The sequence below is a fragment of the Rhodamnia argentea genome, chromosome 4 (assembly GCF_020921035.1).
Source record: "Rhodamnia argentea isolate NSW1041297 chromosome 4, ASM2092103v1, whole genome shotgun sequence".
Lineage (NCBI taxonomy): Eukaryota > Viridiplantae > Streptophyta > Magnoliopsida > Myrtales > Myrtaceae > Rhodamnia > Rhodamnia argentea.
The window spans coordinates 23,580,145-23,607,203 of NC_063153.1; the positions used below are offsets into that span (position 1 = coordinate 23,580,145).

The window sequence follows — 27,059 nt, forward strand, 5'->3', positions numbered from 1 at the left end:
ATTTCAACTTAGACCCTAGATTATGTGAAAATATTTAATATTACCATTTTATTAATTCAAATTCAAAGACAATATTGAATATTTTCATACAAATCATGAATCAGATTGAACATAAACCAAAAATTTAGGGATCATATTAAACAAATTAAAATTTCAAAGACGACATTGTGCATTAAAATAAAGTTCAGAAACCACATAGAACAACTTAAAATTTCAAGAACTACATTGCATATTAGGCCAAAGTTCAGAAATCATTTGTGCCATTATCCCTTTTCAATTACCATGCTTGGAATGGAAATTTGATGTTGGCTTGATTAGTGGGTGGAGTTGGATATTTTCCAATTACATGGGAATGTTAGTCGATCTCAAACAAATCGCTACCGTGTCCATCATATGATCGGTGCGTGAACCGGGACAAGTGTCTTATGAACAGAGAGTCATAAAGGGTATAATCTCGTCAGCTCAATGGATATGATGAATTCACATACAATCAAATACTCTTATCTATCTTCGAAGTTTGCTATTCACAAAGACCGGTCACCGGGTTCAATGTGCTCCCTGCAACTCCTAGAGCATCTCCAACGGTTCGACGTCGCATGCCACTTGGCTTGAATATTACTCGCGAGGACCCGTTTTAGATGATCACATGTATCCACATACACAACATGTCCAGACAGATACACATCAGTTAGTCCCAAGAATGGTGAACAAGGTCTTCATTTCACCTGTAAATTACAGAGTCTAACAATGGACATGGCGTGAATCTGCTCATTAAACCAGCTCGGGGAAATGGTGAAGTAATGATGCATTAAAAGTTAAAACACTGCTCTCTCTCTTCGCCGGAAAAGCTAGTCAAACTGTCGGTTCACATACAAGAAAACCAAAACAGAGGACTTTGCATAGAGGTTGGACAGATTTTACAAGAACAATCAGCGCAGAGGACTGCTTAAAGAATTGGCCGAGCTCCCGCGTCGCTTTCCTTTATGGTTACTTACCCTCAGTTACAAGGTCTGAAAACCAAAGTGACAGTTTGAAAGCACAAGGAGAAAAGAATCGCGTTAGCCCATCGAACAAAGGCATCTTTAAGCAACTAAGCAAAAACAGAATCAGCTCACATATCATTAAAGCAAATAATCTTTGCCTGCAACGAGGCCATTTACTTCTATCAGATCTTCTTTAGCAAGATCACTGACCGGCGGAGTGGGTGGCGGCGAGGCATTCCGTTGCCAATGCCGTGGCGTTACCGCCGAAAGGGTCATCTGGTCAAAACAGAAGTTATCATACAGAATTCAACCAAAGAAAATGAAAACGGATACTGAAGCTACAGAGGGAAGGTCCGGGTCGGTCTAACGGGGGATATGGAGACTTCTGTTGGGAGTGCATCGATGTAGTGAAGGAGCGACAAGGTACTTTAAGAAAACGTTTTCATTATGATGACCGGACTTTAGCTAAAAGCACAGAAAAAGAATCGCAAATCCCCGGCCAATTAGCCAAAAGACACCGAGTTGCCGTACCTAAGGTTGCGCAACTTCAGTGTTGCCTAGGGCCGCCCAACCTTACGCGAGGCACCACTTTAGCCCATGCTTCGTGCGGTGCTGCTTTTTGCTTTGCTCCATCTCTGTACAGATCCTGGCTAGCTTGAGGTTGCATGACTCCAGACACCATCGAAGAAGCAGCAACTCCCACCCTCGCTCGATGTTGCACGACCTCAGGCGAGGAGGTGCTCAGGTTGTGCGACCTCCTCGACCTCGACTTTGACCTCCATGAACTCTAGGCGACCTTCGGCGAAGCTATGAGAACAACCATCAGCTCTAGCGCAACATTCGAGGGTAAAAGAGGAATACTAGAAAAATAAATGAAGGCAATATTGGCCAAAAAGAAAATTGTTGACTGTTCCCTTGAGCATTCAAGGGTCTGGATTGCCCTTGAGAGAAAGGACTTTACAAATGCATTGGATTTGTCAAATGGATATTCAAACTAGGTTGCATTTCGTGAAGGCCTCTTGTAGGGTCAAGTTCCCTTAGCAAAGTTGTGCCAAACGCATCATTTATGTTGACATTTCCATATATGGTTGTACCGTACAATTAGACGACTCTTTGTTTTCAATTAAATATAAGAACGTCATAATTTATGATAATATTACTTTTACTTTACGAGGTTACAGGATTGTCATAATTGCTAAAGAAATTACCACAATGTTGAGTTGACTTGCGGGTGGCCACATGAGATTGGGTAATAAGTTTCATTTCTCGTGATCGTGATCGAAAAGACTGGTACTTTCATTCGCTAATGAGGTTCGAAAAACAACCAGAAACAACGTCAAAACATAGCAAATCCCGACAACCAATTAGGTGGGAGAAAGCCTAATCTATGTGTTTTAGCCTAACCAATCCGCACAGGAATTGAGTAGATAATACTAACATCCTTAAGCTGAGCTGAGTTGGCTTATCAATATTCTGCAATCCTCAATTAAACTAGAGATGGGCCAAGGGCTAGAGGGTGGATGGCCTTGGCCCTAATAAGAGCCTCCCAATGCAGATCAGATCCGTCCACTATACCGTATCACTTGAACACTTGGTTTGAGACGAGCTTCGGCAAGTAAGGGCCTGTTTGATAACTTTTGTGTTAAAAAAAATTGATTATAATTAGAATCAATTTTTTTTATTCTATTCCCTAAATGATTTTAAGAGAATCGAACGTGTTTGGTAACTCGCATAAAATTTCTGTTCTCGGAACGTAAACGCGTTTGGTAACTGCACGAAATTTACGTTCGGGAAATAATTTCTCTTCTCAATTTATGATTTAAATCAAATAATTACATCCTTAGACCCTACGGCTGTGATGCTCTTACACCATGACATCTTTTTAGCCAAAATAGGGATGCTTCAGATTTGCTCCTTAAAAGAATAATGCGCTAAAATTGTTATTTTTTCATGCTTTCTCTTGAGGCTATGTATATGCCATGGATGCAAGAGATGATTCTGATTATCTTTTATTGCTCGGAATGAATAAATTCCATCTTTGCCACATAGGTAGCTTAGTTTTATACTTGGATACCATGCGGATAGTCACCGATGTAGCATGGTACTCCGGTAATAAATCGGGCATGACATAGGAAAAATCAAAAGGTAAAATCACAAAAAATAGAATTGGCTAGTTTTTTTTTTTTTTTGGTCGGAGAATTGGCTAGTTGAATGGAACCATTTCTTACTTTTTGAGATTTTTTAGGAATTTTTGGGATTTTTCGGAATGATTTGCCTATGAGCGGCAAAATTGTCATTTGGGAGAAATCGGAAGGCAAAATCGTCAAAAATAGGATTGGGCAGTTGAAATGACTCGTCTCATAATTTTTGAGATTTTTTTTTAGATTTTTGGAATTTTTTATTTTTTCCAATTTTTTAGGAATTTTTATGATTTTTCCATTTTTTGTATTTTTTAATCATTTTCTAAAATTTTTTTTTATTAATTTTAGAAATTTTTATTAAAAAAATTATCCGGACCGAGTCAAGTTGACTCGACCCACGCCTCACGAGCGCTCAACAAAAGTGAGAGAAGATGTTATTGCCTTTTTCATCCTCAAAAGTACTTTTTTTAGAAATAACTTTTTTTTCTCAAAATTGGTCCAAAAGTATTCTCGAGAGCATAATTAGAATCATAATTATCTGCGTTATCAAATATTTTTTTGATTTTTTTTTAATTTCGGAGAGCAGAATAAGATAAAGGGAAAACACCACCAAAAATCATAAACTATGCCCACCATGATACATTAATCCTAAATTTTTTCTTGTAACACCAAAAACCCTAAACTTGTATACGTACGACACATTTACCCTAAATATTTTTTTATGACACAAAAAATCCCAAACTTATATGAATGTGACCCATGTACCTCAAATTATCTTTTTGTGACATAAAAAAATCCCAGAATTATAAGCATGTGACACATTTACCATAAATATTGAGGTAAATATGTCACACGAATATAAATTTAGGATTTTTAAGGTCACAAAAAAGTTTGGGATAAATGTGTCACATTAGTATAAGTTTGGGATAAACGTGTCACATGGATAAAATTTTAGGATTTTTGATGTTACAAGAAAAAATTTAGGATAAATGTGTCACAATTGTTATAATGTAGAATTTTTGGTGACTTTTTTCCTAAGATAAATAGAAATGTAACCAAACACCAAACATGCACTAAGGATTTGTATGGTAACACTCCAGAAACGCGTATGGTAAAAAATTGTTCCAAAAGTGTTCTCGAGAAATAAAAACACTTTTTGAGCAAAAATGAGAAACAAAAAAAAATTTGTATCCGGGTTTTGGAATACTTTTTAGAAATAATTTGAGGACGAGCTTGTGCAAGCCACCACCGTTCACCATTGTCGGTGAGGCGTTGAAGCGGCTGCCTATTATAGATCCTTTCTTTTGGTGAAAAAAGTATATTTTTTTTGTACTTGCCAAATGCATTTTTGTTTTCGAAAATAGTAGCCGGAAACAGAAACGCAAAAAAATATTTTTGTTCTAAATATATTCACAGAAACGTTACCATGGAGAAGTCATTCTCTTCCTTTCAGTCCAGAGACTTTGCCCAAAGTCAAACAACACTTCAAGGCTAGGGCACGGTCTAAGCCGCAAGTGGGGATTCGTCGTCAGTCAATTCTTCCACACTCTAGGGTTTTGGGCGCATACTTCACCACTCCAAAAAACCCCTCTTCTGTCCCGCTCATCTCTGCGTCGTCGTCGTCGTCGTCGTCACCATGAGCAGATCGGGCCAGCCGCCGGATCTCAAGAAGTGAGAATCTCTCTCTCTCTCTCTCTCTACTGCTTCTCGCCTTTCCCTTATTCCCTCTCTGTCTCTGACATATGGCTTTCTTTCTTTTTCCTATCTTTGATCGCTCAGGTACATGGACAAGAACCTCCAAAGTAAGTCGTTTCCTTTTTTTGCAGTTTCTGTCTAGTGTTCATAGTTTGTCTGTCCGTCCGAAGTGGTTTCGTGGAGTTACATTGCGTGTGGTGAGCTCAATTTGTAACTTTATAGCCGAAATCAGAACTAGATGTTGTTTGATGTTATGATGAATGAAATTATCCAATGTGTTTTTTTTTTTAAAGGTTTCGTTTGCCTTGCATCTCATGATTGATAGTTCCACTGATTAAGAGTTGGTGAATTCGAATGTTTCCAAGTTCACAGTACATAGCCTGCTAATGTTGGTCTTGGTTATGATAAGAATCTGTGCCCCTGATCTGTATCGTTTCATTTTTCGGACGTGAACTCCAAGCTTTATTTTCGACCAAAAATAAAAAATAATAATAATAATAAAAACTCCAAGCTTTATTTCCCTCAATTTCCTAATTTTGTTAAAGTATTTTGGTGTGTGGGGTTCATTGGTTTGTGCATGTGTTGGAATGTTGGACTATCTTCGTTGGAATATGAAATTTGTGCTTGGAGTCTGGTGTGCATTTTGAGACTAATCAGAACAGTAGTTCCGCTGTAATCACCTGTTCAGAGATCACTTGCGTTTGTATTTATCTTTGTTGAAATGCTTGGTGCTTATGGTGGTTTATGTATACGAAAGTTCATTGATTGGGAGATTAAGGATCCTTTTTCAGGACTGGATTTGATTCATCCAGATATGAATAAGATGGTAGAACTAACTAACTGTTCTCTTCTCTGCAGTTAAGCTTAACGCAAATAGGATGGTTGTTGGAACACTCCGTGGGTTCGATCAATTCATGAATCTAGTGGTAGATAATACTGTTGAAGTGAATGGGAATGAGAAGACTGACATAGGGATGGTGGTAGGTTGATACTAATTGAATTACAATCTTAATTTGGATCCTCGCTTTTTTGCTAGCACCGATAATCTCGCCACTGGTGCTGCAGGTTATAAGGGGAAACAGTGTTGTTACAGTGGAAGCTCTCGAACCCGTGAACAGGACATAGTCCATTTAGCTATGTATTTGGGTGATTTAACAAACTCTTTAGTCGCAGTTGATTCTGATGCTACCGAGTTGCTTGTAAGGGGGACGGTGTATGAACTCGACCTATGATTTGCTTCATGAAATATTGGCTTTCAAGGGAGTAGTGCACTTGGCGCAGGCCAGATTGTGGATTTCAATGAAATTATGTATCACTACGCATTGTGACCAATGCTTCACTGGCTCGTACAGTCTTGGGAAGTCTTCAGTTTATTAACTAACTTTATGCAGTTTGAATTAGACTGAATTGCTTATAAGTTTCCTCTTTTATCTTTCATTTTACGGATGGCTTGAGATACTGCAAGTGATTCACATATGTGCGGCATGTAAGAAATCAGTCTGTTCCCAGCCGGCTTATGTCCTTGGATAATGATATTGGTTCGGTTCTAGTTTGTTGTGATCCGAGCTTCATAATGGCGTAAGATTTTAGCTTGGTTATAAGCTTAGATTCATTAGATTTAGGCAATGAAATTTTGTCTTTTTGATCAGTAGATGTTCAGCTGTATATGCCTTCCTCTGCTCTGACTACACCAGTCCCCACCCAAAGATTCAGTTGTGTAGGAGAGGAGCGCATGCAGAGCACTTGTATTAAGCAAAGGCCATTGGGCCCCAAATGGTGAATGCGATTGGTGCGTGAGTCGGGACGAGTCTCTGTGAATAGGGAGTTCTAAAAGCGTATAATCTCGTTACCACTCAAATGGTTACGCTGAATTCAGTCGATTGAATATACTCTCGCTCTCTCTTCAAGGTTCAGTATTTTTGTGGTACGCATTCACGAAGATCGGTTGTCGGCCCGTTGTTCGGCGGATTCAATGTGCTTCCTGCAACTCCAAGAGCATATCCAACATCTCCGACATTGCATGGCACTTGAATATAACTAGTGAGGACCCGTTTAGATGCTCACATGAATCTGCATGCACAATATATCAAGCTATACATCAGTTTAGTCCCAGGAATGGCGAACAAGGTCTTCAATTTCACCTGTAAATTTCAGACTCTAACGATGGACGGGGCATGAATCTGCTCATTCAACCAGCTCACGGAAATGAAGTAATTATGCGTTGAAACACTTCTATATCTCTTTCTCGATCGACGGAAAAGCTAGGCAAACTGTCAGTTTACGTACAAGATAACCAAAACTGAGGACTTTGTATCGAGGTTGGACAGATTTTACAAGAACAATCAGTGCAGAGAACAGCTCAAAGAATTTGCTGAGCTCCGGCATCGCTTTTCTGTGTGGTTACCCTCATTTACAAGGTCAAGAAACCGAAAATAACAAATTCGAAAGCACAAGGAGAAAAAAATCGTGTTAGCCCATGGAACAAAGGCATCTTTGCAGACTCTGTCGCATGCCTCTTGCTCGCCATCTAGCTCGAGTTAGCGCCCCGAAAGATGAAGTGCACAAAGCTTATAGCTGAGTGTAAAATATTCTGTCAAGAGCCTCCACTGAATCCTTCGGTGTTCGGCTTCAACCTTCGCATCTCCGTTTCTCTGGAGGAGTGGGCTTGGCCACTCGAACCTGATCGGTAAGCGCTGTGTTCGCCTGTTGATTCACCATATTCAGTGCTTAAGTAGTCTTGGTTCCCGAATGCCATCTTTCTGATCTTCCTCAAGTCTTCCGAGCTTGCGTGCGAGCCGTAGAGAGTGCTTTGTCCGGGCCTGACCCCCTCATCAAGATCTGATAAGGACATCTCGCCTTCTAAAGCACGGACAATCTGAACAGTTTACCGTAAGAAATTAACCTCATGCCTGATTCTCAAACTTGAGAAGTGTCAAATTGACCTCTTTCTACATGCAAAAGCCAACTAAAATTGACTAAACCCAATTAGTGCTGGACTAACCTCGTTGCTTAACTAAGTTGGCAAAGTAAAAGCAAAGAGCTTAGGTCATTAGAACATTACCTGGCTCATTCTCGGTCGACGGCGTGCTGAATGACGTATACAAGCGGCTGCGCACGAAACCATACTAGCCATCTCATCATGGTTGTAGTTATGTTGCAGCCGTGGATCTACCAAAGAGTCGAAGTTTTCATCATCCAGAGCTCGTGGCAACTGGGGCCTTGCCTGTAATTACACAAGAATGTTGTCCTAAGAAAATAGTAATTCCCAGTAAAAAGAATGTCGACCTTCAACAATATATATGTTCTTGGTGAGAAAGACGGCCTGAGACGATCTGTTGCTTACCCAGTCAACCAGGCTCTCGTGCATGTCGGTAGTTGTGTCCACCGGTTTGTGTCCCGTGATCAGCTCCAAAAGCATCACTCCAAAGGAGAAGACATCTGATTTATCTGTGAGTTTTCCACTCGATGCATATTCAGGAGCAAGATAGCTGCAAGTTGCCCAAAATGTAAGCCCTGTTCTTAGTTTCATTCCTACGTCTACAGGTCCCCAAAAACACCAGATAGTGTCCCCGACACTGTCTCAATATGATCCTATATTTGTGAAAATCTGCAATGGTCGCGAGATGACAGAAGAACCCAATTTTTCATACATCCACTGTCCCATGAATTGCGCTAATCCAGATTAAACAGAACCAAGAACATGATTTAGTGGGACAAAATGGCAAGAAAAGGGCAACTTTTGAAAGCTGGAGGATTATCAGAGCAATAAAATGTCCAACTACAAATCTTACCCAAATGTTCCCATCACTCTTGTAGAAATGTGTGTGTGGACATCTGAAGAGAACTTCGCAAGTCCAAAATCAGCAACCTGTGAAGCAGATATTCAAATTCAACTACGAGATGTGATTTTAACTTTATACGGATGAATTGACCATCTTCTTGAGGGCCTTTTGAGAAAATAGGGGTTAGCACGATTCTCACCTTAGCCTCAAATTTGAAATCCAGCAAGATGTTAGCTGCCTTGATATCGCGATGAATGATCCTAGGATGACCTGCAGCAAAAACAGAATCAACTCCCACATCATTAAGCAAAATAATCGCCGTTCTCACTGTGCTAAAGTGATCGTGCACAAAGATGAGAAAGCGACTCACAGTCCTCATGAAGATAGGCAAGTCCCTTGGCAGATGCCAAAGCGATTCTCAGTCTTGTCGTCCAATCCATGGTTGGTCTGTCTTCGCCTGCAACAAGGCCATTTGCTTCTATCAGATCCTCTTTAGCAAGATCATTGGCTGGAACCAAAATGTCAATTCGCCAATACGCAAACTCATTTATGCATTTTTTGAAACAGCTTTGTTTTTGTTACATTGCTCATGACGAGTAGACATTCTAAATTGACGTGACCACAGGGACTCGTTAGTCAATCTCTGGATATAACTCAGCATGCCAAGCATAAAAAGAGTGCTAATTCAGGTACGCAATATAGTTCATGGCATTATATCGATCAATCAGAATGTGAGATTCTACGACAGGTACATACCATGCAAATGGAACTGCAAGGTGTTGTTCGGGAGAAACTCGTAAACGAGCAATCTCTCAGACCCCGTTATGCAGTATCCAACCAAGGAAACCAAGTGCTTGTGATGTACTCGGCTGATTATTTCCACCTCAGCCTGGAACTCGCGCTCTCCTTGGCCGCTCCCAGCTTTAAGCTGCTTCACTGCAACCTCCTTCCCATTTGGAAGGACTCCTTTGTGCACATAACCGAAACCTCCGTGTCCAAGAAGGTTCTCGTCCGAGAATCCATTTGTGGCCATCCTTAACTCCTCGTACGTGAATTTGCTCTTGGAGAAATTCAATCCAATGCCCGGCGATGGAGAAGGATATGGATGTTTGGGGCCTGAATTGGAGCCTGAACCCCCACTGCCGCTCGTGAATGGTGGCGGCACTGTGCCGCTGACTGGTGAATGTGGTGGACGCGAGTCAAATGCGGGCGGAGTGGTGGGTGGCGGCACATTCTGTTGCCAATGCCGTGGCGTACTGCCAGAAGGTTCATCTGGTCATCACAGAAGTCATCATACAGAATTCAACAAAGAAATGAAAAAGGATACTGAATCTATCCGAGAATTGCGCTCAAACGCCATTCCAATTGGAAAAGCTTGATTGAGAATAGGACTGGAGAGAAATTAGAGAAAACGACGTTGGGAATATACAAGTTCAATGACAGGAGAAATGAAAAAGAAATAGAAGAGATGAAACTATTAGATCTCCTCATCCGTCAAGCATTTCATTCCCACTCCCTCTATGCCTTTACACTTTCAGAAACCCAGAACAGAAGTTTTCTGCAACAATCAGTTGCAGAAAACAAATCCTTCATGGTACTGCTGTACTTCGCACAAGATGAATTTTCCGAGAGGAGATGAAAGATAGAACTTGCCCTCTATTGTCAACTTAAAATGCTTCGGACAATGTCTAGAATAGGAATCAAGACAACCTCAATCCATGCAACTTCCAGATATTACAGAAGCAACAATTCATACACTTTGGTCACTCGATGTGTAGTGTGAGATGAGAATTTCCCAAATAAATTCCCAGAACTGAGCGAAACAAATCAAAATAACCAAAAGCTCCAATGATGCCCAAGCTCATACCTTTAGCCCCTGGCGGGAAATGAACAGCACCAGGGTCTCTCCTCCTCTTCTTCCTACAAATCAAGACGACCAAAGCCAACACAGCGAGCACTGCCACCCCGCCAATCGCAATCCCCACCACCAGACCAGTTGGCAAGGAACTCGGTGAGGAGGACGACGACAACGAGGGGGGCGGTGGAGAAGAGGCTGCAGGTGTACTGGGCGGGGGCGGCAGGGGCCTACCTGCTGTGCTCGGAGGAGAAGGAGGCGGCTGGGAGCCGCCAGTCGCGGGAGCTGGAGGGGCCTCTGAAGGAGAAGTAGGCGGAGGCGGAGGCGGAGGAGGAGAAGGAACGGGCGGCGTGCCCGGAGGGGGGGCGGGGGCAGGGGGCGTCGGGGTCGGTGTCGTGGGCGGAGGAGGGGAGCGAACGGGCGGCGTGCCAGGAGGCCAGGCGGGGGCGGGCGGCGTCGGGGTCGGTGTCTTGGGGGGAGGCGGAGAAGGGGTCGTCGTTGGCGGCGGTGGAGGAGGAGGAGAGAGCACAGGCGGAGGCGGTGTGGGGGGCAGAGAAGGAGGGGTGGTTGGCGGAGGAGGAGGAGGGCTGGACGGCCGAGGCGCGGCGGGTGAAGGGGAGGGAGGGGTGGAGGGATGAGAGGCGGTGGAGTTGGCCGGCGGCGGAGGCGGGCCGGCCGGAGCTGGCGCAGACATTTTCTTGCTTCCGTGATGTTTTCGACGACTTTTGACGACAACCCGGAAAGAATCGAAATCAGAAAAAGAGAATGATCATGGAGAGAGAGAAAGAGAGAGAAGAGTGTGAAAGCAAAGAAGGACGATCGGTTCTTCAGCTGAGGAAGTGCTCGTCTCAGTTTTGGTTCGTCGTCCTCCGCACTCTCTCCCCCTCTCCTTCTCCTTCGGAAAGATCGTTGGGACCGGACCCTTCCCCGCGCACGAGCGGGGCACGATCGTCCGAGTGCGTGCGTGCGTGCGGGCGGGCGTGTCGGATTCGGACAGAGGAACGGATAACGGACTGGTGGGGCCCGCCCACCCGACCGACTGGGACCCCCCGAGTTCCTTTCCTCGGACTCCGTCCGGAATCTGGATTGGCCACATCAGAACCCGTCAGCCACCAAAGGCAGTGCGCAGCGGGGGCTCGTGTACCTCTTTGACTTGAGTTAGCAAGGAGGCTCCATAGTGGCAATTATTATTATTATTATTATTATTATTATTAATTTGGACGTGAAATTGAAATGGGAAAAATAGAAAGTTTTCGCATTTATGACGTGTACTATTGGATCGAGTGAACCTCACGCGGTTTTGGCAACTTATGCGGATTGGATTCACAAAAGTCGTCACCTTAACCTTAAACACGAGGCGTACAATTTAACTGTCGAGGCCACCTATGCAGGGCGCACAGAGTCACATACTAAGATCAATCCGGCTTCCTCAATCGTCGGTCGCATCAAGATCTCCAAATAAATCATGTCGTGAGTGCTTGATTAGGAGCTGCATGATAACACTTCTGCTTTTTAGATTTCTCTGCCGTAAGTCATCCGGCAGGAAAATCCATTTGATAAAAACCTTGCCGAAGTAAAAATCCGTTTGGTAAAAAAATTGATTTCTTGTAGGATTTTTAACTTTTGGCAAGGTTTTTTTTACCAACTTTGAGAAGTAAAAAATTTTTACTTCTCCGCTTTAGAATCACTTTTTCGATCACACTGACCTCCGCCCGCCGGCCGCCCCGCCCCGCCGCCGCCCGCCGAAGATTTGTTAATAATATTTCAAAAGTAAAAGTTTTCAACTATTACTAAACGAATTTCTCTGATTAGAAGTCAATCCGGAGTAAAAGTAGAAAAATCAACTTCTGATCAGAAGTTGATTTCTGATAAAGAAGTGTTACCATACGCGCTCTTAGCTATCCATGTATTTTTTACTTAATTTTGCAAAAAACAAAAAAAACTACTATAAAAACGATCTTCTCCTTCGAAACGATTGACTTTAAAATTTTAAATTGTGCTGGGATTGTCTAATCTAGAAGCTTTTTAATTTATGTAGTTATATATTTGAAAACATTAATCTCCTGTCGTGCTTATCCTCAACTGGAATCCCCGTACATAGACGCCATTAATCTAAATAAAGTGGGAGGATTGAAGGATGGCAACTTGCCAGTAACAACAAAGTAAACTACTTAAAAATTGATTGTCACCAAAGTAAGCGTCTCATTAGTTCTGCATCTCGAATAGTCAGCAAGGTTCTATTGACTTAAAAAGTCATTATATTCATTCCAAACCTAGGAGGAATTTCCAAATTTCCTCGGTAAAATATGAATAACGATAACGAGTGCTCTCGAGACACTTGTTAAATATACTTATTAATTAATTATTTCGACTACTCATATGTCTATCATTCTTCTGTGTAATTTCATGAATTTGCAAATAAATGCCATTATCAAAGATTTTTTACAGGTTAATTTCATGAAGTGTTGCTCCATCAAGAATGACTTGGGATAAATGACAAGATTTTAAATTATTCATTAGGGGTTAGCATGGTTCCATGGTAGAACCGGAACCTAAAAGTAGACTGGTGAAGAACCTATCCAATTTCAAATTCCAAGGTATGTAGGGTAAGTTTCGGGTTCAAAAAATTAAGGAACTTGTTTCGACTGGTATGTTCTAGGTATTGGTAGGTGAAACCTGGAACTTGTATATCTCTTCTCGCGGTCCTACAGTATTTCATGGCATTCGAGGAAAAGTGTATAATCCGAAACTACTAGTCCGAGCTTTCATTTTTTATAATATTTATGACCGAGGTGTTTACTTTGTTCATGTTTCATTATTTGTGCTTAAATATGAATTGCGGTGAGTAGATTGTAGCAGTAAATGATGGTCATTAAAAGTAATAATTCACCGTAATCGTTCAATTAATAATACACGTGGAACCCGTATGGACTCTAAACCGACCCTAAAACCCGTAACGGGGTAGGATCCAGGTTCCAAAGCATACAAGGTAAGTTTTTGACTTGAAAAAATGAGGAACCGGTTTCGACGGAAAAGTTCCAGGTTTCCCCCATCTATATGAAACCTAAAAACGCTCACCCCTATTATTCATGTTTGTTTGGGATGTCTTAAAGAGCTTTGTCTTGATGGACTCGAAATAAGGCTCATCAAGAATAGTCCCGCATATTCCCATCACCCTTTCAAGTGGGCTTGGAATGTGCTCATGTCCTAACACACGATAGTCCATTATTGGCCTGTCCCCTCAATCGTTGGTAAAACTATCTACCCTTGGTGTCCTAATCCTTTTGATCATCTTAGTATAAATACCCCATGATTTCCCTTACCCACCTCGTAGGAAACCGACCTTCAAGTGACTCGCGATTCCTTCCGTACCACCTAGCACCCAAGTCTACTACATGCGGAAATAATAACAAATAAAAATCCTGAACTTATTGTATTTGTGCTAATTCAGTCATAAACTTTTTAATTTGGCTGATTTAATCCTAAACATATTGACGACTTGCCAATTTAATCTTAAACCTTTCGGGTGCGATAAAAAGAATTTTTATACATGGTCCTATCTCGAAAAATGATCGATGCCGACAAGATCATCACGTTAGTTATTTCCAAACAAAATTAGTAGTAATGACTAAATTGACAAATCATTAAAAGATTTAAGACTAAATTGGCAAATCGTAAAAAAAATTAAGATCAAATTGGTACAATTGAAATATTTAAGTTTTCTTTTTTTATTGAAAAATATTTAAAATTGAATTGGCACAAGTATAATAGATTTAAAAACTTATTTGGAAACGTCCACCCCTTCATGTTCCTCCTCTTACGACCTCTCTATTTCATCCCCCCTATTATGTTTTTCTATGCGACCCGGACCGGACCCTTCCACTAGGCTAAGGATCCTTGAGAGCAAACCTCCTCAGCACTTTGAGTGAATTAATGGGACACGTGTGTCACGGGCCGACAAATCTCGATCGCGGAATTAGCCCGTGCTGCGCTTGGCAAGCCGCGCCAAACCAGCCTTCCCTCATACAGTTGTTCCATAAAACGCTTAGGCAAATAGCTTTCCTGTATTGAATCATACCACATCGAGCTTAGCTCAGGTATCCTTCATATTAAGCGATAGTAGACTACATTAAGCACTACAACCGGTTTCGGCCTGTCGTGGCCTCATCGGAAGAGCGGCATTAGCTCCCGACCGGTTTGTACACGAAAGGCCAACCCCGCCTTCAGAGCTCCTAAAAATATATTCTATCTAACTTAGAACTCCAAGTACAAATTCGCCCCCGATACCACTCTCGGGGACCTAGTTGTCTTTTCCTCTCTACAACGCTCACTCCCCATGACGACACCCTAAATTTCACCCACAAGGAGACTCGAGTGCTGGAGAGCTTGCCCACCTAGGACAAAGAAACACCCGGCCCGTGTCACATGGCTCGTAGTGGTTCAGATCAATGGCTAGGTACAGAGCAACATCTAAGGACCCACTTTGTCTTTTCTTCTGGTCATTCGTGATATATTTCCATGCCTGCCCTTCTCCCATCTCGTGCTTCGAGCCTTTTGATTAAACACAGACGGACGATGATGAACGTGAGTAGTGCGAAAAAACGACAGCTTAAACTAAAGTAATTCATTGAAAAAAATCAGAGGAATATTGTGGAAAAGTGAAAGATGACACTAAAATTAGATTTCTACAATTCAATGGCTAGCTACAGAGCAATATCTTAGAACCCGTTGACCCTGTAGAGGGATCTCAGAACGTGGGTCATCGGGCATCTGGGCCTGCGATCCAAGAAATCCGAACAAGTTCGACAATTCACGAGCAAGAAGCCCAGACATCACACGAAGAGCATATGAATGCTGGATTGAAGACAATAACACCAGCTGCTTGCATAATCCTTATGCTGCTCTTCTGGACCGAGGCACTAAGTTACTTCTGCTTTCTTGTCGGCTTTCTTGCTGCAATGCTTCATTGGAGCTCGTCACGTGCCCGGAAATGAGCTGCCTGTGGTGGAAAGAATTATGAAGGCACACACGACGGAGAGCGAGAAAACCGACACCCAAGTGTTCTCAGTGTACATCTCCATTGCATCGGTGAAAGAAAATCTAGTGCGGTTTTCGGCCCAGTTGCGAAGTCGGTCAGCCTCTGCAGCGTACAAAGCCCTCCCCTGCAGCAGTAATAGCGTGCATTCAATTTATCTTGGTCGAGAGTGAATGATTCAGAAGTTATGAGACCACACCATCAGCAGACTTCACCAACAATAATGATGTAGTTAATTTCTCAACTCTGGTCAATACACTGAATAACGTTTGCATGATTTTCATTACAAGATCCATCAAGACCAATATTGTCTAGCAGCCACTCTGTTTGACACACAAACTTAAAATCTGCAACAAGGTTGACGGCGCATTCGCAACGATTCTATTTTTCTAGGTGATAAGAACATAATTTAGGCAAGCGAATTGATGACGCTCAAACTCTGTTATTGGTTTCGCAACAGAGAATTCGAAATAAAATGTTGCAGCACCAACATGATTTGAAGTTGTCACTATGTGCTGCATCATTCAAACAAATGCTTTCACTGAATAAATTACCTGATCATCGAACCAGCGACCTCGTCGCAACCACGCAGTGATTAAAGCCAGTAAGATTCTAGGAGGGGTTAAATAATTGATCGCCTTGCCCGTCCCTTTTACAACTCGCATCCGAGGAACTAGACTTCTAGCAACCGTTTCAGGAAGCTCACAAATAATGTTGAACATTTGCTTGTTCTGAATTGTCGAGCCACTACAAATTACAAACACATTGAAAAGGTTAGCCCATCACTTAATACTGAACCATGTCCAAGGGACCTAAATAAGAAATAATGGATCTGATAGTTCATTCTCTACTATTAATCAAAATACTCGGACAAAAAAATGTTTAGAATGATCAAATAAACCACATCCACTGGAGAGCCCAAGACATGTATATAAGACTGCAAATGCATGGTATAGAAGACAAGATTGGATTCATGACTACCTCAGAAGTAAATCTGTGAGAACCATGCCAGGAGATGCAGTATGAACTCCCACCTTCGACCGCTTGCACTCCTTAAGGAGTGATGACTGAAGCTGCCGCAGACCACACTTTGTTGACCCATAGCTACAAATAAACAGATGAACAGTTACAATCAGTTCCTGAGAACCCCAGTGATAACATCTCTTCGTAAGTCCAGAACAAAGAGTTAAGTTGGTCAGAGTGTGCATAAGGGAAAAATTTAATGTTAGATGAAGAATGAAACCTACACAGCCGTCAAAGGAGTACTTGATCCGCCAGACCCTGCCCCATCCATGTTAAATACGTGGCCCCCCTTACACTGGTTTTTCATCACGCGCATGGCTTCTCGAGTACAAAGTATTGAGCCGACTAGGTTTGTTGATACGATCTATTGCATGTCCACAATCAGATAGTTTGCATCAAGCTGAATTCGTACAACAACATGAGCAAGTATAGGGTTTCTCTTTGCTTTTCGCTTTTCTTGACTTTATTTAAAATGCACGAGATTTTCTGACCATTATCACATTGGGTAAGGCCACTTATGAGGGCTAAAGCAAAACCATTTTAGAAATATGAGACTTAACAAATGTCGAAAAACGATAAAATGTTCGAGTCGTACATAGATTCTTAAGAGCCACCACTCAAAAAATGAAAGTTGAACAGAGTTACCTGTTGAATATCTTCATCAGAGAACTGCAGCAACGGTCTAAATCCTTTGTTTATGCCAGCATTGTTTATCTGAAAATTTGAAAAGCACAATGTTGAAACAACTAGTGCACCACATGGAATTTATTGGATACAGACTTAGAAAGGACAGTGGTTATTGCACCAACATAATTGATTTTTATGTGGCAGATTTGAAGTCCTTAACATGTTCAGCAGACAACAACAGAGGATAGAAAAGTACCACCAGGAAAAATACAGACTTCTTGATTATCAAGACGTAACCAAGCTGAAGGAGGGGAGTAACAATAAGCCAAGAGATTTCCAAGAAGATTAGCTTAAAAGGGTCAAAGAGATTAAAAAAAAGAAAAAGAAAAACCTCATCTGTTCCACTTTCCTATTGTGTCATTCCTGAATGAGCTTAGTCATCAAGATTTTTAAAGGCTGCAACGAGAATGTAAATTTCCAGTGGTGCATTAAGAAGAGAAGCCTGCAGAAAGTTACCACTTGGATAGGAAATGAGCATCACAAACTAAGAGCACTCACCCAAATGTCTATAGAACCAAGCTTACTAACAGCAAAATCCGCCAAATTCTGCACATTTTCAGGGTTACAAACATCACATGGTATTCCCACCACTTTTGCATGTGCCAAACTTGTCTTAGATGAGCCACTCACGGCCTGTTTCGCTTCCATTAAGTTCTGTTCAAGCTCTTTGACGGTCATGTCCACAGACTCGGGGCTGCCTTCACAAGAACCAAACTGTGATGAGGACCCGATTGACATTTGAAACCAAGCATATGCCATAGAATTGATAGCGGGTGATACATATTACTGTTTCAAAAGGATCACCTTCTAGAAGCAATGATGACACGGTCACCAGAAAGAAGAAATTCGCGAGCAAGTGCCTTTCCCAGCCCTCTCGTACTGCATCAGCCAGCGACGATATTTTAGAAGGATGTTCACAAACAACAATTAATCGTATCATTCGTCTCACAGATGTCACCTCCAGCTACATACAGATCTTTCTTCTGAAAACAGTAGGAACTGACCTAAAGACCAATGAACTGGAGGTCGCTGAGTCATAGAGCTCTTATTAAAGAACGCTCAATGACTTTGCCACAGGGATTGAGAATAAACAAAGAGTGAATATGCCTGCATTGCAGAGAGAGAACTACCTTCCAGTGATGACCACATTACGCGGACCAGCTCGACAATGGTCATCTAACACCATGTTAGCACCAATCATTGTTCCAATTATAACCCCTCCTAGCCAGCTATACCAGATCAATGTATCCAGTTGACTATCTCCACCTTTAAAAGTTATGGACACAATTAGATAATTGCATTGCTATACATGAAGCATCAACTTGAATGATAACCCTACATGAGACATGCATCATATGTGATAGTCGATGCATTCAACAATATGGTGAAAATTGCATTTGGCTAACCTGACATCTGAAAACCAACCACAAGAATCACTCCAGTGCTCATCATGGTTATAATGTATCTTCCAATTTGAAGAGCAGCCTGAGAGAGAGAGAGAGAGAGAGAGGATTTTCAATTAGAAAAGGAACTTGATGAATTTGAAATCATGCACATAACTGAGGTATAATCCGTATAAGTAAATTAACATGAACAATCATAGCAAGAAGAAAATTAGTGAAAACAGTCAACAAAAAAAAAATTAAATTGTTCTGAGGTAGCTGAACTACAAATTGTGCTTATGTTGAGCTACTTGCCATGGATTTCCTGCCTATTAATCATCTTAACAGAAGAAAACTAGTGAAAACACTCCACAGTTTGGGTCCTCAGTACATCTTCCGGAACTCCAAATCACAAATTAAGTATAATATCGCGGGAAGACAAGCAATGTCCACTTTTTCATAGTAAAAAATAACTATTTCCACAAAATTACCTCATCCAGAAGCATAAAAAGAGCACTCAAATTCAATCGACGAACACACAATTTACCTCCAAAATCCTACTTCATCCACGATGAGCAATTCGCAAGAAGCAATTTAAACAACACCAGCATACAAATAGACAGTTCATGCACACTCACAGAGGAAAAGATCTCCTCAAGCCTGGCCGCTGATTTGCTGTAATCGTCCTTCCATTTCGAACCCACTTGAGAACAACCCACAAAAACAGCCCTCATCGACTCCAAGATCCCACTTCTCTCACTCTCCACCTCCACCTCATCTTCCTTCGATTTCTCACCATTCCTCTGTCTGTTCCCATCTTCTTCGCTCCTGAACGACCTGCACTGATGTCGCACGCAGAACCCACTCCGCTTCCCGAACAATTTCGAACCCGAACAGCTAAAACCCGGCAAGAACACTCGTGGGTTCTCTCTAAAACTGACGAATTGATGATCAAACCTTCCCGGGCACAAATGAAGCTTGGTCACTGTGGCCATCAATGAGCGAATGAGAGCAAGAACTAGAACCTTGAGCTCATGCAAAGTGTCCTTCCAACTATATCGGCGGACTGATATTTCTTCCTTTCCCGTATTGCCAACAACTAACGTGAGATTTTGGGAAATTAATGATTGGGCAAAGCCGTCAAAAAAATCTACGAGAAGAGGAGAAGATACGAGGTGGATCCAGGGACGGAGGGAGGAATGTGACGACCACACGTTAAAGCAACCCAATCCTGCACGTACGTGCGACGCACGTGGCGACGTGGGTCTGGTTTCTTGGAGTCCCTTTTACGTATGATGAAGAGAGAAAGCGGATGGTGGCCGTATCTTTCAAGCAATTTGAAGGCAAATCAATCTGGTGTTAGAGTGATTGTTAAGGTAACTACCTGGTGTATACAGTTACCACTTTGAATAAAACAGAAATAACTACCATTTAGGCTCCGCAATCAATGCTGGACGAGCGATTTGCTTATGGTAAAGTGAATCATGCTGCAATTCCAAGAAGAAGAAGAAGAAATTGATTTCCAGCAGACAAAAAATTAGGCAGAACCGGTGGAAATTAGGTGGAATGAATGTGACTTGAGAACTGGTCGTCAATATTGGAGATTTTGTTTACTTGCCTCTTTTCCCTCTATGATTTGACCGCTAGAGTTTGATAGCATAGCTGTAATTAATTTATGCTACAATTTCATCCTGTTGTGTCACCAAACTTTCGACATAACAAGTCAATCAAAATCGAGATACTGAACGTATATAATGTCAAAGAGTTACACAAAAAAGACCGACGAATGATTTATAAATGGCCCGATGCATACAAAAAAATGAAACGTAATCACGTACTAATGTTAATAAATGATCCAAAAAAACTAAACTCGGTTTGTAATTCCTTTCCTTTCCACCTCTTTGGACATTATAGAAGCCCGCTCAAATTCATCTTGTTCGAGTCCTTTCGCCCCAACAATGATTCTCGGCCCTCTTGTTGGATTGTTCAGGTCCTAGTCCGTCCTCAAATCATACATCTTTAAACGAGGTCTTGCTCTGGAAGTGCCTACGAAGACATAGGGTGCTTCCTATAGACTTCTAGTGGAGTATTGTAATCCTTAGAGCCCCTTGAAACAACCAACCACTTGTGCAAAAGTAAAAAATAAATGTATCACAACGCTCCGAAATTATGATGTTGCCTATGCTTTGCCAAGATTGTTTAATCATAACATGTTATGATGTGGTTTATATTCTTCATTGACAGGAAGACACGCGGGTACCGCTCCTCGGTGAGCGAGTGGGGGTTCGAGAGATAGACCCGACAAGGGTCTTAGGGGGTAGCGCTCTCAAGAAGCCAAATGACTTTATAATTTAAGCAAAAGTAAAAAATAAATGTATCATAACGCTCCGAAACTATGATGTTATCTATGCTTTGCCAAGATTGCTTAATCATAATACGTTATGGTGCGATTTATACTCCATATTGATAGGAAGACAGGTACCGCTCCTCTGTGAGTGAGTGGCGGTCCAAGGGACCGACCCGACTAGGGTCTTAGGGGGTAGCGCCCCCGAGAAGCCAAATGACTTTTATAGTTTAAACCCGTAATTTATTGGTAGCTTGAATTTAGATCCATGAACAGTTACTAAGCTTGTGCCGTATATATATAATATCTTTCTCTTGTAATTGAGAATTATAACAGATATGTGGGAGGTGCTGATTATAGTGAAATCATTTACTAGATATAGCCCTAGTTTAAGGGTGAATTAGAATAGACCTTGTTTCTCGATTTTTCTTTATCGCTTTTACTTTCTATTTTCGTTGTGTTTATGCGCATAATCCTAACGATACCGAGATAACGAAAATGCAAAAACATGGAGGCTTCTTTTCATTTAGGAAAATAAATTATCTGAAGAATACTTTTTAAAAAAATTATCATTTGTATCACTTACAAGAATAAATGAATGAAAAATATTTTCATCATCTATGAAAATTCTTAAACATAATTTGTTATTGTTAATAAGAATGTTTTTTATTGACTAATTGTTTCCGGCGATCATTTTTAGGAAAATATTTACCAAATCGTTATTCTTCCGTGAGTTCCTCTTTCTTTTATCACTTTGGAGCAGTGCAAAATAACAGTCTTAGTTGGTTAACCATATTTTGAAACGCAATATATATATAAAATCCAAACACCATTTATATTTTTCCTGTTTCTTATAAAAAAATCTACTCCTTAGTCAAGCTAGCAGTGAAGACCAAGCAACATTTCATTGATCCACGCTAAGTCTTGAAGAAAAATAGATAAGATTTGCACTTGTCGAATCTAAAAAATCTTATTTTTTTGAACACGAAGAGATAAAGAAGCCATTGCAATTGCCGGAAATACTGGGCCCACTAAAGGCATAAAGAGATAGGGTAAGTTGTTAAGAGTTGTCATAGAATGGGTATCTCGATTTACTCCTCGGGCCAAATACTTTTATGCATCATTTTGGACAGAACGGATCTACCAATTCTCTGATACTAGTTAGTAAGAGAGACATCGAGTGAAGAAACAGATTCTATACAAAGCCTATTTATGCATCTTTACAAAATTTTGAACTTACTACATTCGTTTAGAAATAAACCGGGCCGGAATTGCGAGTGCTTTCCCACCGGTCGTACTCGTACTAAAAGCTTCAGTTGAAAATTACCCTGAACAAACTACTTAATCAAGATGGAAAAATAGATGCAAAAGTGCATATTTATCGGCCAAAAAGATATGAGAATGCAATTTCTAGTTAGTAAACAACAATCATCGGACTCTGCCCGAAGATGAACAAACGTTATCGTACTAATAATGGACGTTGCAAGTGCGCATTAGTTGGCGCCAGAAGGTTTAATCAAATTCATCTAGGAATAAAACAGATGGTGCCGAGGTCATCTCACGCCACTCTTTGGTTTGGTCCTTTGAACATGCCAATAATTGGATAGAATTAAATTATTGATTCGTATGAACCGTCGATCACGTGGGTGTTTAGGGAAGCAAAAGTTGGTATTTTTACATAATTTGATGTAAATTCGGTTCAATCTACATCGTAAATAGTCGTGCGAGACGAAGCGGAGGAAGGTGAAGCTTGCATTTGGAGACGGAGGAGGAGGTTCGTCGGTGTTTACTTTGTGGTGGCGACGAGGATCTCTCCCCCGTCTGCTGCATTTTTCGCTCTTTCTTTCAAGTCTCGGAGCCGGTCTTTATACTGTGCGTTTGGTAATATTTCCGTTCAAGAAAATAACTTCTCTTCAGAAATAGTTTTTTCTATTTCCATTCCTTGGACGAATTTTTGAGTAGAAAAATGCGCTTAGTAACCACACAAAATTCCTATTCCTTGAATAGAAACGGAATATAAATGTATTTGATACGACCTTAAAAATTTATATTCTCATTTTTTTCATTTAATTATAAAAATACCAGAAGAATTTGAACAATTCATGCCAGGATAAAAGTAGACTTTTGTAAGGACTTAACTGATCATGACATTCTAAGATGGCCACAGAAAATCCAACATACTAGTTAATAGATGTGTCAAAAATACCGGAGCTGACCCAAAGTGACCCAAATTTTGTATGGTTTTTCGGTTCGGGTCGGACTAAGTAATGAGTAAATGGTTTCAAGTAATTTGATGGGCCGCGTCGAGTTTTATTTTTTTTTGCAATTCTTTTTCTCCTTCCCTTCTCACCTGCATTATTCTAAAAGAACGATATAATTAATCAAAATATAATATTTAAAGATTCAATCCAAAAAATTAATAACATATAGCTCCGCACTTCTCGTCGACTTCCAACACACCCACCTCTAATAAACAAAAAATAGAACTTAATAAAACTCAAGTGCTGACATAATTTATATATGTAGATACAAAGCATTCAAATACAGATTTAAGTGTTCCTCCGTTGTTGCCGATCCATTCATGTTATATATACGAATTTTTTTTATGCATCTTCTGTAAAATGCATCCAATGCTGCTAAAAGAAAAATCTTAAAGTATAAATTATAAAGAAATCAAATTGGTTACTTTGATTTTATCTCGACATGTTGATGACAAGTATATTAAGAAAACTAAAAGTATAAATAACTTGGCTAGAAATTCTTCGTATAATGTCCCATGCCTTTTGTGCCATCTTCGTTCCAAGAAACCTCGCATCCTTTCGTAGTTGATTTGCCGAAACACTTGCATCTTTCGTCAACATTGCATATTTTTGTTGCGACTTGCTTTTCTCTTTCTCAAAGGTCAAGCAGATTTAGAGGTATTATCATCATTCAATGACGTAAACTCTCGCAAGTCCTATCTCACATAAAGTTGGATTGAATTTTTGTGATTAGCAACCTAAACGGGTACTAGAAGTCACAACTAGCCTCTTGAGGTAGGCTAGAAACCAATCGAGACGTGAGAGTGTCGTCTCGATTCCTACGCAACCTGAGCATCTAAGTTCGGGAACTTGTTTATCCTAATTAAATAATCGGTGCCCTTCGATACTTAACCAATTAATATTTCCTAAGGTGAGTACACATTCTACTTATCATTCAAAGCCACGAGTATCTAACCAATGATTTTCTGTCATTTTTGGCCAATTACCAACTGAATCATTAACCTAACACTAGGAAAGCGATTAATAGGCAATTTATCGAAATGCAGTATTGTAAATAAATACTCAAGGTAGGAAAAGCAACTAAATACTGACTGGAATGTAGACATGCAAGCCAAACAATATCAGTTACAATCCCCAACTATCAAATCCGAGGCGCGATCAAGTGTACGTTAACCAGACCATCTTGGACATTGATCGACCGCCATCGTAAAAAAGGAGCCTAAAACTGCAAATTAGGCTAAAAATGCAATAAAAATTATTTTTCATTTTTCCAAACTTTCATTTTTTTTTATAGAATTTTTCTGATTTTTAAAACAAATTTTGATTTTTGGGAAAAGAAAATAAAAAATGATGCTGTTTCAAGTCTGTGTTGAACCCAAAACGACACCATGCCAGAGAGCTCCAAAACGACACCGTTCTGCTCGAATAAGAAACAGCACCGTTCCATCTCACTCGTGCGAGACCAAAACGGTGTCATTCTATTCTGACCCAATGCAGTCCCGGACGCCTGCGAACCTTGTTCGAGACCCAACTCGACTCGCCCGACCAACCCGGCTCGACTGTAGACTCCTAGAACGACAAAGTAGTTGACTAGCCCAAACAACATCGTTTGGCGACTCCACACTCCAGCTTGATACGTTGTCGTTCAGCACCGGGGCTTCGGATCTATCTCCGAACCGACTCCAACAACTGACCCTGCCCCAACACCTAAACGACGCCGTTTGAGGGTCTGCTTACACCAGACTACTCCCAAAACAATGTCGCTCCCGGTCCAATCTCCGTAGACCGGACCAACCTTCGCAAACCTGGCTTGGCCTCCCATGAACCCGGTCGGACCGGCCTGGAGTTCAAATTCCGTCCTTCGCCGCTTCGCGCGCGAGCTCCGCCGGAGCCCATTTGGCTTCGCTGGACCTTAACTGTCCCGGCCAAGACCTTGAATAGCTTGGCCTGCCTCTCGTGAACCTTGGGGCACCGTCAACTAGCGCGACCAACCAGGGGCTCGGCTGACCTTCCGATGGCCTTCCCTCTTCTGGTTCCTCATGGCCAAGACAAAAAGTGGCCAAATTGGCCCACAACAGCACACAAAAAACGCAAAAGGAGCAAAGCAGGAGCAAAATCCAACTACAACAGGCATGTATTAGGTCCCGATTTGAACCAAACGGCAACGGCTCAGGCGAGAGACTCAGGTGTGCAAAAACAGGGGAGGGGGATCGAGGACTTTTCCGACGCAAACGGAGCAAAACCGAACTACGAAGATGATCTACAGCTAGCAGCCAGCAACCAAGACTCGCTAGAAAGCTCGCCGGACCAAGAAAACCAAGGATCTCAGTCTGGCGAGCCCACGGGTGCAAAAACCGAGCACCGGAGAGGGAGTGAACGAGGACCAACCTGGCGAGGCTTGATCGACGGCGAGAAACTACGGGACGACGACAGGACACCGGAAGAAGCTCTCCTCCCTCGATCGCGCGACGATTTTCTCCCTTTCCCGGCCAATTTCCCTCTGACAGACCCTCGACTCTCTCCTTTTCTCTCGCTTGTCTTGGCGACGAAGCTCTCCTCTCTCTCACCTCCAGCCTAAATATCTCGCTTGGACGCTTCCTAGCCAAGCGAAAAACGAACGGACGGGGATCGATTACAACCGGAACTCGCCGGCGAGGGATCGTCTGCGTCGCGGGGAACTGAAAGAGGGAAGAGAGAGCTGGGCCAGGCGGGCGCGGGCACAAGAAGGAGGGAAGGTGGATAGGCCTAGACTCGGCCCGGTCGAAGGAAAAAGAAGGCCCGCCACGTGGGAAAAGAAGAATTCGTCGGCCGCGTCGCCCGCGCGGAACTGGGCAGACCCGACCCGATCCGATTCCGATTTCCACATGTTTTTAAGAAAAAACTTAAATTTAATTTCTATTTTCCAAACTTTGCAACAAAACAAGAAAAGAAAAGAAGGCAAACTCCAATTGTGACCTTTTCCTATAGGAAAAATAAATTAAATTTAATGGGGACCAATAAAATGAGGTGTCAACAATAAAGTAAAATGAAAAAATAAAAATCAGAACCAAAACCAACGGTGAGCCCTCACCATTACCGCACCGCCCACGGGAACTATGGTGGGAAGTGGCCGATGGAGGTCGCCGGGTCCCGACCAAGGGCCCTAATAGCTTGATGAGCTTTTTCTTTTCGCTTTTTAAGTAATTTGCATCTTACGGTGGAAGCACTTAAATCTTCACTTTTTTTTATTTTATTTCCCAAAGTACCTAAAATTTTCACGATATATGCAAATAAATTCACATAAATTTTTTCCATAACTTCTGAAAAAATTGGTAATAGGTTGAATTATTTTGGAACATGCCCCCTTTTGTTTATATATGTGTCATTACACCAGCCTTACAAGCGGTCATGTCAACCCCGATTGGTCATGTTAGCTAAGCGTGTGGACATTGTTTTTAATGGCCAAAGTAACAAAAGTGTCCCACTTATATGGTTTGTGGTATTTCTTGTATGAAGTATGAATTTCCAAATTTCATAAAGTACATCCCCATAAAAAAATTAAAGTTTTCAAAAGGAGAATTAATCCAATTTAACCAAAAAAAAAATAGCTTGTTATCCACTCCTTAAAAAAGTCTTGACCCTAGTGGAACACCGAGCCCATAATTATTTCTAGCTTTTGCCATTATCAATTTCATTTGGAGAATTCAAACCCCGCATGAGAAGATTTGATTTTTTTTTTTTTTTGGTTCGAAATAAGAAGACCTGGTTACACGAAAGTCACGAGACAACCTACGAACCTCACGGACCAACCTATGTGGCTGTACTTTACCGGAACAGTATGCACACGATTGGCAAGATTTAAAAAAGTGACCTCGAGTTCTCAATCGTACGA

General features: G+C 41.5%; 3 protein-coding genes across 3 annotated transcripts; 1 reads left to right on the forward strand and 2 right to left on the reverse strand.

Moving 5' to 3' along the window:
- Positions 1-4,636: 4,636 nt before the first annotated feature.
- On the forward strand, positions 4,637-6,147 carry LOC115740548 (probable small nuclear ribonucleoprotein G). Its single transcript, XM_030674043.2, has 4 exons — positions 4,637-4,795; positions 4,904-4,926; positions 5,678-5,799; positions 5,885-6,147. The coding sequence occupies exons 1-4, from the start codon at positions 4,761-4,763 to the stop codon at positions 5,942-5,944; spliced, it is 240 nt and encodes a 79-aa protein (XP_030529903.1). The 5' UTR covers positions 4,637-4,760; the 3' UTR covers positions 5,945-6,147.
- A 774-nt stretch (positions 6,148-6,921) lies between these two features.
- On the reverse strand, positions 6,922-11,495 carry LOC115740545 (proline-rich receptor-like protein kinase PERK1). The gene is made up of 8 exons (XM_048278342.1): positions 10,469-11,495; positions 9,358-9,873; positions 8,972-9,058; positions 8,801-8,871; positions 8,611-8,687; positions 8,163-8,307; positions 7,881-8,042; positions 6,922-7,694 (listed from the first exon to the last, which is right to left on the reverse strand). The coding sequence occupies exons 1-8, from the start codon at positions 11,148-11,150 to the stop codon at positions 7,413-7,415; spliced, it is 2,022 nt and encodes a 673-aa protein (XP_048134299.1). The 5' UTR covers positions 11,151-11,495; the 3' UTR covers positions 6,922-7,412.
- A 3,564-nt stretch (positions 11,496-15,059) lies between these two features.
- On the reverse strand, positions 15,060-19,762 carry LOC115740638 (probable chlorophyll(ide) b reductase NYC1, chloroplastic). The gene is made up of 10 exons (XM_030674165.2): positions 19,222-19,762; positions 18,608-18,686; positions 18,332-18,467; positions 18,006-18,080; positions 17,700-17,895; positions 17,160-17,228; positions 16,739-16,878; positions 16,473-16,595; positions 16,046-16,238; positions 15,060-15,618 (listed from the first exon to the last, which is right to left on the reverse strand). The coding sequence occupies exons 1-10, from the start codon at positions 19,576-19,578 to the stop codon at positions 15,433-15,435; spliced, it is 1,554 nt and encodes a 517-aa protein (XP_030530025.1). The 5' UTR covers positions 19,579-19,762; the 3' UTR covers positions 15,060-15,432.
- Between the last annotated feature and the right edge of the window lie 7,297 nt (positions 19,763-27,059).

What these genes read in the sequence shown, in the direction of transcription:
- LOC115740548 (XM_030674043.2), top strand. Translation starts at nt 4,761, where the DNA reads ATGAGCAGATCGGGCCAGCCGCCGGATCTCAAGAA. An exon ending in CAGCCGCCGGATCTCAAGAA is followed by an intron (nt 4,796 to 4,903) that starts GTGAGAATCTCT and finishes TTGATCGCTCAG; the next exon opens with GTACATGGACAAGAACCTCC. An exon ending in AGACTGACATAGGGATGGTG is followed by an intron (nt 5,800 to 5,884) that starts GTAGGTTGATAC and finishes CTGGTGCTGCAG; the next exon opens with GTTATAAGGGGAAACAGTGT.
- LOC115740545 (XM_048278342.1), bottom strand. Translation starts at nt 11,150, where the DNA reads ATGTCTGCGCCAGCTCCGGCCGGCCCGCCTCCGCCGCCGGCCAACTCC. An exon ending in ACGAGAGCCTGGTTGACTGG is followed by an intron (nt 8,043 to 8,162) that starts GTAAGCAACAGA and finishes GTGTAATTACAG; the next exon opens with GCAAGGCCCCAGTTGCCACG. An exon ending in GTCGACCGAGAATGAGCCAG is followed by an intron (nt 7,695 to 7,880) that starts GTAATGTTCTAA and finishes TAAACTGTTCAG; the next exon opens with ATTGTCCGTGCTTTAGAAGG.
- LOC115740638 (XM_030674165.2), bottom strand. Translation starts at nt 19,578, where the DNA reads ATGGCCACAGTGACCAAGCTTCATTTGTGCCCGGGAAGGTTTGATCAT. An exon ending in AATGTGGTCATCACTGGAAG is followed by an intron (nt 18,081 to 18,331) that starts GTAGTTCTCTCT and finishes TGGCTGATGCAG; the next exon opens with TACGAGAGGGCTGGGAAAGG. An exon ending in GTCATCATTGCTTCTAGAAG is followed by an intron (nt 17,896 to 18,005) that starts GTGATCCTTTTG and finishes TTGTGAAGGCAG; the next exon opens with CCCCGAGTCTGTGGACATGA.